Below are 12,644 nucleotides of genomic sequence, written 5' to 3'. Positions count from 1 at the left end.
GCGCGAGAGACACCGGAAGAAGCATCTAGATCTACAACAACTCTTGCATGTATGATAATCATTAATTGGAACGAAAAGCAAACACAAGCAGACAAGCAGCCGCATTTCGTCGCGGGTTGAATTTTCCTCGATCGGGAATTTCTTCATCAGGAAGCAGCGGATCGGTTTCGTCGTCCAGACATCCTTTTCCAGTGGCCCACAAAGACAAAGCTACCCGTTCACCATGACTATGAGTACAAATAACTGTGAAAGCATGACGTCATACTTTACCAATTCCTACATGAACTCGGACATGCACGGACACTACCCGGGCACGGGAGTGGACGGGCTGGACACGACCCAGCAGATGTACAGCCACCACAACCAAGCGCACGCGAACCAGGCCAACATGCCACCGTATCCGCGGTTTCCACCGTACGATCGGATGGGCTACTATCAGCAAACGATGGATCCGGCCGGGTACGCACGAGCGGACAGTCCTTCGAGCCAGGTGGGTGGTGTGATACCTCCTCAGACGAATGGCAACCCCTTACAACAGACGCAAGTACAACCACAGCAACAGCAGCAGCAACCGATCGTTTACGCCAGCTGTAAATTGCAGGCCGCCGTCGGCAACGGCCCAAACGGGCTCGGCACGTACGGGCCCGAGAATGGGTCTCCTCCACTGGAGCAGATGGGGCACCATATGAGCACGGCACAAATGACAATACCTCAGCACCACATGGGACACGCGCAGGGACAGGTAAGTGAGTCACCGTCGAGGCCGCAGTCTGCAAGTGCACCTACTAATTTCTACTCGGCGCCATCCCGCTGCCAGGACTGCTACCCCGAACAGGTGCACCAGAACCCGCAGCACATGGGCATGTACACGAATGCCGGGGGCGGCCCACCGGGCGTTGTGCCTCAACAACCGCCAAACATGATGCACCAGCAACCTCCACAGCTTCACCAAGGACAGCAGCCACCGCCAAATAGCCAGAACGCCAACTCGGGCCTCCAGTCGCCGCTCTACCCGTGGATGAGGAGTCAGTTTGGTAAGTGTGGGAACGACCATAACAATTATCGAACCGCTCTCACTTTTCCCAAAATATCCTCTTAAAATGATATCAACGAAAGAAAATCTTTTCATAGAAATGCTGATAAACTACTGACACTGAAAACTTTATGCGGAGTTACATATTATACCACATACATTTGGGTTAGGGTGACATTACAAACATGATTGAATCAACTTTTGGATTCACTATTTTTATGCTCGGATGAATATTTTCTCAAACAACAACATGTAGTACATTAAATTCCTACTTTTATACATCAATTTCTCTCAAAGTATTTTAAAAGTTCTGCTTTGGGAGAAAAATAACCGAGTTCAAAAGCAGACCATGCTGGGCATTATTTTTCTTCAAAATCAAATCGAGTTCAAAAAGTATGCTTCCAGAATAACGCATGACCTAATAAATGATAGATGTGCACTTTATAGCTGCTATATTGCAAGGTGTTTTTTTTTTTAAAAATAACGCCACACATGATAACAATGTTAAAAAAGTGAAATACAACAGTAGTAAGATGTTTGTAGTTCATCCTACAATGTTCTAGCTCATTCCACAGGCTTGAGACAACGCTGAAATACCCTTACACATGAAACAGTTCAAAATTGGTGTTTCGTAATTTTTTACCAAATCTCAGTGCATCAATTTGAAGCTACGTAGGAAAAGAAAGGCTGTTTTGGATAAATTGCGGTTACAAAACAAAGTCGGCATCAGAAACAAAGCGAAGAAAACGGATTTATTTCACAATGCTCACAAACAACGAGCATAGGCGTTTGAATTCACTTGAAACACAATCGGGTTGGGTGCAAATTCTAGGCAACACAGTACATCATACTTTCTTCTGACCGACACCGGCCGACTGGGCACATTCGTCTTCCACAAAGATGCGTATCCCTTTTTTGTGTGTAGCTGCTGCAGGTTAATTTGTTTTTAATTCCTACGGTTTCGCTGATGCGTTCTATATACCACTGCACGTCCGCATCCACGATCTAACCTCCCGAAGCGACGTTCTCGAGGGCTTTACCCTCAACAATGTCCTCTCGAACAGGGCAAGTTTACCACCTTTCACAAAAAAGCAAGATGCGGAAGAGCATTTTTCTTCTTGACATCATCAGCGTCAACCGAGGTAACGCTGGCGGTGAAGTAGAAAGGGCCGAGAAAGTGAAGCAACCAACAAAGTAAAAGCAATCTAAAAAATCTTACAACGAAAAAACAAAACCATCGAAACTTGCCCAAAACCGAAGAATCTTCAAATCTTCCCTTCTTCCCAGCCTATAGCGTTGTTTTATCAATCGTCTGGACAGAACGGAGACCAACGGGACTAAGGGGAGTTTAAACCCGGCTTCTGAGAGGAAAAAGTGGACTAAGAGATTAATGAAATGACATTAATTTTAATTTCATTTCATTTCATGCACGTTTCGACGGTCTCAGATCATTCCTCCCGCGGGCCCTCCGCCTCACATTACTGTGTCACGGTTCTACTGCCACCTTTTGTGAATGCTCCACTTTTTTCCTCGTTGCTTATTACAGATTTGTTTTGTTTCGTTCATTCGGAAGGGGATTCAAATCTTAATGCGCGGTCCAACTAAGACGATCGAAAATTTGCACCTTTACACTGACAGCGGGACGAATCATCTATTGTTATTCATGCTGCTTATTGGATGTGTTCCTCGTCTGCCTCGGATGCGGATGGGCTCTCATTAAAGCAAGTTGCTACAATTCCTATGGCCACTCCATAACGTTGGGGCTCCATTATAATTGCCCATGTGCACACCCTTTCGCTGCGTACAGATAGTTGGCCTAATTGCCTGCATGGTAAGAAAATCGAAATTATATTTCGATTACCAACCTTACCGCTGGTCGGTTTATTTGCTTCCTGTTTGTATATAGCGCCACAGGCCGACTGTGTACCAAACAGGCGTCCCGCGTCAAAATGGCTTCCTAATGATTTTTTAATTTTATGCCTCTCGATCGTCCATCTTCTTCGGCCAAGCCGGAGCGCCGTTTCGTCCGTCGACGCCACCCCTTTCGTCCCCGGAAAGCAGATCATCTGCCTGGATATCTTTTGGTGGTGAGAACAAGCACAAGTGGTTATTATATTTGCGGTGCCACTGATGGCTTTTGATTGACAGGTTTTAATGTCATCGCGCATTGCTCCGCACTCCAAATACATCGAATCGGGGATTCCCCGTTCCTTTTTACCTGCCATTCAGGAGAGCACTGCCTTTGGGCAGGGATGAAACCCGCCATTCATTAATCACCGGGCAACGGGTATAGAAGAGATCGAATTACTGTACGCTAGGTATGTTGTGATAATTTCACGTTTACTTTATGCGGTGTTTGAAACCATTAGCAGGAGTCCAAACTTAAACGCGTCCATTTTGAAGACCTCAGGTGAATAATTCCTTAAATTTTCTAATAATTCGAACCAATCAGAATGAAGGGATGCCATTTTGTTATCTGAATTTATGTTTTGTAATCAGATTCGTAGAAAATACCTAACTCACAAAAGAAAGATAGGAAGATGGGTATGCTAAGCAAGTCTCTTTTGAATACATCTTATACCACAGTCTATTCCTTTTCTTAAAATGTTTGATGTACTATAACTTTCGTTTGGTTTTCAAATGAGTATCAAAAAGTTTAACAATCCTACAGAAACAAGTCAGCCTAGATTCTAATGTAGAGAAATTTAACACCGACTGGCTTCGAACAAACGCCGAATGGTAGGATCAGTCGAAACCGATCCTCAAAGCCTTTCTCTAGAAAGTATCCTGCCGATTGCACTCTGGGCGTTAGCGACGGGGCGCTTTTGGGTTACTTTCGGTTGCATTCGAAAACTTTCGCTTGTGTAACCGGGTATCCGAGTTGTGTCGAATTGCGCCCACTGGTCGGTCCATCCGTTACTCAAAGAAGGTTGTCCTGCTGGGCCGATCTGGGTATCCCGCGGACAATTTGCTCTACATTTACCCGATCGCTTGACCGGTTCCACCGGTCGAAGATTTTGGGTATCCTTTTCCGTCCTACTCGCCAAAATGTCCTGTGGATAGAAAACGCATCCATATCCTTTTTTGCATACTGGCCTGCCTTTCGCTACCCCGGTTTGCAAAATGGCACCAATATCGAATCCACCCGGTACAATACTGCTGATGTGTGGCGGAGAGGTTGTTCGCTTACCTTCTGTTTTGGCACCGGACCTACCGTGAAGATTGACGAGGGTACACAGCCGGAGACTCAGCGTTGGTTTCGTCATTTGCATGCCGATTGCTTTACGATTTATGGCGTAATTTACAACGCGCAACGTTCACCCATTGTATGCCAAGCAAAACATTTTCGCAAACATTGCCGATTGAATTCAGAATTCAAAACTTGTGTTGATAAAAATGTCACTGAGCATACGTCTTCCTGCAGAGAGTTAGAGAAGTACCCAAACATACCCGTGGAAGAATATTTTTGAAATGGGTAGGAAACTTGTCTGCATGCGTAGATTATTGGGTCCTATTAACATCCGCACATGTTGGTGTTTGCGCGAATCGGAAATGAAACGCACTAATCCTGACCATCTATCGTAAGATTAGCTGGCAGCATTGGCAAACAGGCCAAACAACAAGGTGGTTTTGCAACCTTTAGGTGTTTGCGTTCCCTTCCACGATCTACAACGATGGCCGAGTCTCTGTCATCGTCTTAAGGAAGAAGGAAGCAGGGAATCTTCAACTAGAAAGTCTTAAAAACTCATCAACCGAAGCCGAAGGAATAATGCTGAGTAGCCCTGGAACGAGCGTGACCGATGGGCATCTAGGCAAACATCGGCGCAGGACACTTGGGCCAGTTCCAGATTCACCTTCGGGCGACATTGCTACATGGGCATCATGGTGAATCGTTGAGCTTCAGAAAGTGGGCACTTGACTTGTATAAATAATTCATTTTCCTTCCGAAAGCGATCAACATTCCATTCGACAGCCGTTTCCCGCCTACCCTCGGGTGTTTTGCCTCCTTGCGGCTTCCCGTTTCGGAAGCGGACAATGAATTTTCTTAGCGCATCAGCCATTAGCATCGCTCGAGCGGATGTTGGGGGAAAGGTGTCGGCAGGAACGACACGATCCAAACACGAGGGCAGATTTCTGCCTCCTTGCGGGTGGAAGTTTGGTGAAAAATCGCTTTTGATTGTGTTTCCGATGTTGATAAATGCCATCACGGTCGTCGGAACTGTGGCTTCAATAGAAGCGTACATGAGAAAGAGGGTGTGTGCGTTTGTTTGTGTGTGTGTGTGTGTGTGTGAAAGTGCGTGAGGCGTAGATTTTTCCTGCATATGTCATAAGAACGGCACGATGTGGGTCTTTACTTATAATGGCTTCGAAGAGCGGGCATCAACTACTTCCTGTCGCCCCGGCCGAAGAAAGAAAGTGCTTCCGATCATTCCGATTCAATGCGGCAGAAGTCTCGGTTCCAGACTTACCGATATTTTTCACTGTCACACTCCGGCGCTCTGGCCCTCGGGCGCGACGCTGGAGAGGATGTAAAGAGAGGCTGTGAAAATCCGTGAGTACACTTTTCCGTTTGCCAAGCTTCAAACCCCCGTAAGGCTGGAGGTGTTATTTTCTACATTTTTTCATTCTCTCGCTACACCACGAACCGAAACCCAAGTAGATCCACGACTTTGTTTCGCTTCTTTCATTCTCATAGAAAAAATTGTTGTAGGATCAACCGGGTGAAAGGAAAATGAGGTTCGGATACGTCGGTGCTGGAAAACCGATTTTTCATCATACTCCATGAGTCCTGTATCGAGTAGTTTATGGAAAAAGAAAATTTAACAGGAAAGGAGTGCTTTTACCAAAAATGTGAAAATTTTACCAAAAATGTTTTAGATGCAACGTGTGACCTTATAAACCTCCATATAAAAATATGTGTTTTTACATGACATTATATTCAATATTACATCTTTTATATATTACAAACCATAACGATTAACTCAAAGCTTTCTCTAATGTAGCACCAATCAATGTTTTTTGGTTGGCTGTTTTTGAACCAAGCCTTTGTAATGACTTCGTCCACAATATGTCGTTTTATCGATCCATTGCTTCCGCATGTTGATCCAACTTCCACGTTGTGATAGAGTCACAGAACTTTCCTGTAAGAACGGATTTCCTACACTCCCTTCGACACGAAAGTGTGCTGCTGAAAATGCAAAATCGTAAACGAGCCAAAATTTATTATTGATCGTTATCTGTTCTTTTAAGAGTTTTAACACCTCGCTCACACTTACTCTACTCTCGAGTGCGGTAACTCCATTCTGACCCTTTTTATCCTTCGCTCGTACTCGGTCTCTCGTTCTTTCACACTCTTGGACCTATCTTGGACACCAAGCGGTATCTTCCTCTAAAGTCGTGGCGCTGAGAGACCGAAGGATGCTGACATCAGCAACTCGCCGAGAGGCAGCAAACTTTTAGTTGGGTGAGAAATCTTTCCTCCCAAAGCGTTTGCCATCGTTTTCAACGTGTTTTAAAATTATGACCCACTTGTTGATAAACTTTCTCTCTCGTTTTACTAGTGGATGCTATGCTGGAAATGAAAATTTGTCCGCTGAGTTACACACTTAATTGACGAGGGATATGCTAACAGCTTGGTATGTTTAGTCGTAGTAGTCGCGAAGGGGTTCTGGTTTTGTAACTTTTCTGGGGTATAATGTTTATCAATTAAACTCGATAAGATAAACAACAATCAAATGAGAACGGATCAAATTTTTTTCAATACTTTCATATAAATCTTCATAGCAAGGAGTACTTAATGCAGACTAACGTTATGTACCGTGAGCACGCTATAAAACCTTTATTTAATTCATAAGCTAGCGCACGGTATAGTCTATATAACTAAGAAGTGGCAAAACTGAGAATAATTGATACTAGGCAAAGCGAGAGGAAATTTATACAATATTTAGTATTGGGAGATAGATGATAATGAAAGCAAGCAACAACAAAGTTGTAAAGCCTACGAACACAAGAAGGAACCGGAAAAGTATACAAAAACGTTCCATGTACACCTTCAGATCGGGATGTTTAGTGTCTCAATGGTCACGCATGTCGTTTCGGGGTTGCTTGGCCTTTTGTGTCTGGAAAATCGATGGGTCTTATGCGGGTGATAGGTACGTATTTGAGATTGAGTGCAATCCGAGTATGCAAGTAATGATAGTAATCAATTTTGATTTACATCCCACTCTCATATGGCTTTTTCGTTTTGACGTTCTTTTCTTCCGGTTCTCCGATATTTTCTCTGAACTTGAACATGTGCAGAAAAGCATTGTACTGGCATTCGAAGGGCATCAGATTGGATAGGCAAAAGTCATAATGCATCCCAAATGAAATGAGCTCTATAAGCTGCAAATTCTTTTTCTCAAAACTACATTTCATCATAACGGTGTTAAGTTCTCAACAAGATATCAATAGCAGTGTCAAATAGATTCTTTGCTTTTAATATCGCTAACACGATATAGTGTAGAATCTTTGGTGTCCCATCAAATGAACAACTTGCCGGACAGAGAACGGGATTCGAGGTAAAGAAAACGATCGATCGATCAAATTGGAATTGATACGCAACAGAAGCGAAGGGTGACGCGAAGTGTGGAGAAAATGGAAGTAGAAAAGTTTAAATAATATGGTAATGTTGGAATTGAAATTAAGACATTTCTCAAACTGTCTCCGATGATAATTTTTCAAACCGTTCCCATGAAAGTCCTGGTGTTCAGATCGTTTGGATATACGAATGTATGAGGCAAGCAAAGAGGAAGGTCGACAGGGTACCCAACCTATCGGCAACCTTGATATGCCTATTCATAACTACATCATGGCTATTGGAATGAAATGTGAATACAAAACTGTAGAAAAATATTATTTTGTTACCTGTTGTATGATTTCTCTGATAAAGTGTTATGGATAGAAGAGACGAACATTTTATCTGCACATTACATTTTATACAATCGTTTGGTCCCATTTGAAGTTCTGACTCAGTTCCGCTGTATCTATCTACAAAGATGTCTGAAATAAGTTTCTAACTGATTTTAACAGTTCTCGTCCACCATCATCGAGAAAAATTGAAAGTCATATAATTTCTCCCATTTGAAGAACGGACCTAGTATGGGTTTGAATCATCTTCATTTTATTCAAGAATACATTTAATATTGTTCACCGCTTCAATTTGTCAATCCGTATCCAGTCTAACCATGTTAAATATTTTCTACTTTATCTTCAACTTTGATAGTATCACAAATCAAGATGGCGTGCTTTAAAACCAAAAAGAGAATACTTTGTTTTTGTAATATAACTTTGTTATTGTGTAAATAGTTCAAGAAATATTAATATTTTACATAAGCCGTCATTGTTATGCAGTCAGTTCATCAAATCATACAAATTTATACACATAATTTCAAAGCAAATAAACAAAGTAGAAACCACTACTGCCTGCGACACGGAGATGAGATAAACCGGGACATGATGATCACAACCGTACGCTTAATACGATTTTAATTGGTCGATCGTGATTTTCATGGGAAACAATTCAAACACACGTAAACACACAAACACACTAACGGCCCTCCTCCAGCTAATGTTGGCGTCCCCTGCAACAGGCAATCCTTTCCTCCCCTGTCTACGATGATGGTGTTATTAAATATTCATTTCTTGCCCTATACCTTGGCATTGTTTGGTGAGTTGTTTTCAGTCTGTTGGCTGAACTGGTTACTGTTTTTCTCCTAACCCCTGCCAGTGCACCCTGAACACACGTACCACTCTTCACCCCAAGGATAGGGACAAAATTGATTCCTTCACCCGAAACTCCTCCATTGCATAGGTCGCTGCAGTCAGTAGAGAAAAAATGTAGTTTCCATGTTTTCTTCATAACGATTCGGCAAAGGCAAGCAAATGGCATTGAGATAATATTATTTTTCCTCCATCCTCCGGTGAAATGCCACGATGGAAATGGTGCGTGATTAAAGAATTACCAAAATGGTTGGTATAAATTATTCCACATTTTCTAGCTCAACGTTAAACAATAAAACGTATTCTTTCAGTCAAATGGCGAATGAATGTTTAATTGGATGTTTGAGATTGCTCCTGGTTGATAAAAGAAGGAGGGTTAATTAATAAGAAAGAAATAGTACAATAGAAGAATTTTTTTTTGGGTTTATTCTTTCCATTTTTGTCCTTGTTTTCCTATTTGCGATACTAACCTAACGAAATGGAAGTTTGTTGTGGTGGTAATAATCGTTTTTCTAATATGGTACACGCTATGAAAATAATGTCATCCGAACCAATACTTGTTTTTGCTGCCAAATTCGTTTTTTCTTACACCTCAGAAAATTAAGGCACCGGTTGTACGGATAGCCCCAGAATTCTTCGGAAGAAAGAATACAAGCCACCCATATATATAGAAAAGAAAATCTATCTCCCTTCGAGGCGAGTCCTGGCCAGGAAGTACGCTTTGAAGTACGGAAGAAAAATGTATCGAAAACAGGAATCCTCCTTCCACGCATCCTGCCAAAGAAAAACAACCGGCGAGAGATGAATAATAAGCAGCAGCAGCTACGGCGAAAAAGACCTTAAGCCATGGCGCGCACATAGGGGCCATGTTTCGGTCCATCCCGAGTTCGTTATTCGTTATTCCATGACGCACGGAGGCCCAAAGATCTTGCGATGGTCGAACGGATGGGTCGAGCTCAAGCACCCATATCAAAAGATTTGACAGCTGACTGGAGCATGAACAAGACCACCGTCTTCTGGCGGCCCCTATCTAACTTCTCCCCGCTTGGCCAATCGACCCTTCGCCGGTGTGTTGCACGTTCAGGGTAGGAGACATCCATCTCGTTCAACTTCGTGCTTTCCCTTTGACGACGGCGTTGCCTCACATTGCCGTAGCCGCTCGTGATCACAAAGACGGTCTCGAATGCTGAAGCTAATCGAAAACACGCAGGACCAAGCTACTCCGCCCTCGCCACTTTCACCATGAACCGTGGACGGGAACTTATAAAAAGTAAGAAAAGACCTGACCCAGAGTGGTGGCTAAGCCCGAGGTGAAACTTTTCGCAGACCGGGATGAGGGATTTCTTTTCCGACAGTTCTGCTGCGGGAAACGGATCTTTTTTCCATCCCATCATCATCCTTTCCCATCGTTGGCCCTGTTTGGCACAAATTCTGCCGGAAAAGTTCACACCATGACCCCCTCCTTCAATCGATGCGTTGCTACGATGTGTCAAGCCGTTTTTGGAGGATTGAGGAGCAATTTGAAAATGGATATAAAATGTACATTTTCTAGATTATAAATACGACACTGAAGAAAATTTCTTGAGAATGAAACACTCTCGTTCAATAGATGATCGCCATCGATATTTGACTTGATTTCTGATTTGAAAAATCAAAATATACAATTTTTCCCACCGCATTCTAGAAAGTGAGACGCAAAAATCTTAAATGTGTTTATAATCTTTCGCTTTTCTTTGCAAGGTGCAGCATGAAGCAAGGGCGGAGGGAATGGTTGGTACACCCAACATTGAAATTTCGGTTGTAGCGTTAAATGTGGCAGTGTCTTAAGCCATCCGCAAGCTGAATGATATCCAATTAAGAGGAAAATCCAGCAGAAAATAGACGTTCATCGTTTCCCTCACGGAGTGCGTGTGTGTATTGTTGTGCGCTTTATACCAGTCGTGTAAGCTAGTAGGGCCTTTTCTAACACACTGCGAACGAATAGTGCGTCTAATGGAAAGACCGGAAAACCGTTTCCTAGATTTGTACCAGTACCGCGTGCTTGATCATACTCACTCACGGACATTATGCCGTTTATGATGTGGTTATACGAAAACCTTTTCATTGCTTCATTCACCGTGGCACACTAATGCATGCGGATCGTAATTATAATGTCGTTACGTTTAGATTAGTGAAGCAGAGTTTCTCTATGGGACTGTGGTGGTAGTAATGACTCAAATGAGAGAGGCTGTATTTTAATCGTATCGGCAAAGTACTTCGATTATTTTGCTATACTTGTTCAAACTTGTATTACATCACTGAATTGCTGCGTATTCAGTTATTTTCAGAGTTGATATTTAATAATGAATAGAGGACAGCAAGTTTAAACTCATTAAAAACAAAAAAAATGAAACGGACATTTTTGTAAACTTACACTAAACTAAATATTGATTTTGAAAATCATGAAAGCCCTATCCTGCAAGAAACATCCTTCTAAGAATTATAAAAACAATTTATCTCAAAAGTGTCAGTTGCCTTTATCAACGTTTCTAAAATGGAAACTCCTGTCTTTGCTTCTGTTCCCCCATTCAGATGAATTACTAGCAACTTTCTGTTTTGATTTAAGTTTATATTAAAGTATCTATTTTAGATTCATTCATATTTTGACTATTTCTTGATTTGTGAACTAATGACTCTACAACTAATGTTTTGACCTATTTTCTCGAACGCTTATTTTTACTTTCAGAAAGAAAACGCGGCCGTCAAACGTACACACGGTACCAAACTCTGGAGCTGGAAAAGGAATTCCACTTTAATCGGTATCTAACACGACGACGAAGAATCGAAATCGCACACGCACTCTGCCTTACCGAGCGGCAGATCAAGATTTGGTTCCAGAATCGACGGATGAAGTGGAAGAAGGAGAACAAGACCAAAGGCGAACCAGGATCGGGAGACGAGAATGATATGACACCGCCGCAATCTCCGGCCTAAAAGGGGATGAGGTCAAGCATTTGACCAAACGATGAACTCCGCGCTTAATGTGCTTGCAGTTTTTACAAAACCAATTCCTCCATTTCGAACCATCGATTAGTCATAACAAAAAATTTGCACGACTTCTCGCAGGATGGGTCGCATTTATGTATTTTGAAAACGGGTTCGAATTCACCCAACGATATTACAAAAGCTCAATAAGTTTGTGCCCATTCAAAGTTCGAAATAATTAGTTTTTCTTGTTCATTTTTGTGATGCGTATAGAAGAAAATAGATTACTTACATATGACAAAAAGGAAAGGTAACTGGCGATCAATTATTCGTTTTGTGAAATTGGAGTGAATTTAAGAAATTGCAAATGACATTGTTACAAAATCAACTTGTGTGACCTCAAAAATAATTTTAAATGAAAACAAAAAGTCATGGTAAGAATCAATTTCACGAAATGCGATAAAAACGATTCAGACAAAATTGTGCAAATATGGCATGGTATATTGATTCTCGCATAGGCTTGAAGTCATTTGTTCCGAAGGGTTGGAAGATATTGTGCAATTCTGAAATTCTCTTCAAACCCAGGCTGAATAATTCTCTCGAGGCGTTTAGCATGCTAGCCGAAACGCTCCATAGTTCATACTACACTATGGTTTGTAATGGTGTTAAATCATAATAAAGAACATAAAGAAAACTGGATCAGAGAGTCTACTTTGCAAATTTTAAGAGAATAAAAATTGTACAGAGAATGTTTCAGTTTAGGCAGCGTTAATTTATAAAATTGATGCTCATTTGAAAAAAATTATACACGAATGAAAATTAAAGTAAAGAAGGAAAATGAAAATAAATTGGAAAATTCTATCACCTGCAAATAAAGGGTGAATAA

The 12,644-nt window shown here is 41.9% G+C and overlaps 1 protein-coding gene across 1 annotated transcript; it reads left to right on the top strand.

Moving 5' to 3' along the window:
• The first annotated feature begins 223 nt into the window (after positions 1-223).
• On the top strand, positions 224-11,767 carry LOC131259332 (homeotic protein antennapedia). The gene is made up of 3 exons (XM_058260798.1): positions 224-742; positions 818-1,034; positions 11,520-11,767. The coding sequence occupies exons 1-3, from the start codon at positions 224-226 to the stop codon at positions 11,765-11,767; spliced, it is 984 nt and encodes a 327-aa protein (XP_058116781.1).
• The last annotated feature ends 877 nt before the right edge of the window (positions 11,768-12,644 follow it).

Source organism: Anopheles coustani, chromosome 3 (genome assembly GCF_943734705.1).
Source record: "Anopheles coustani chromosome 3, idAnoCousDA_361_x.2, whole genome shotgun sequence".
Taxonomy (NCBI): Eukaryota; Metazoa; Arthropoda; class Insecta; order Diptera; family Culicidae; genus Anopheles; species Anopheles coustani.
The sequence above is the reverse complement of the archived record's forward strand: the minus strand, read 5'-3'. Positions and strand labels throughout refer to the sequence as shown.

What these genes read in the sequence shown, in the direction of transcription:
- LOC131259332 (XM_058260798.1), top strand. Translation starts at nt 224, where the DNA reads ATGACTATGAGTACAAATAACTGTGAAAGCATGACGTCATACTTTACC. An exon ending in TGGGACACGCGCAGGGACAG is followed by an intron (nt 743 to 817) that starts GTAAGTGAGTCA and finishes TCCCGCTGCCAG; the next exon opens with GACTGCTACCCCGAACAGGT. An exon ending in GTGGATGAGGAGTCAGTTTG is followed by an intron (nt 1,035 to 11,519) that starts GTAAGTGTGGGA and finishes TTTTACTTTCAG; the next exon opens with AAAGAAAACGCGGCCGTCAA.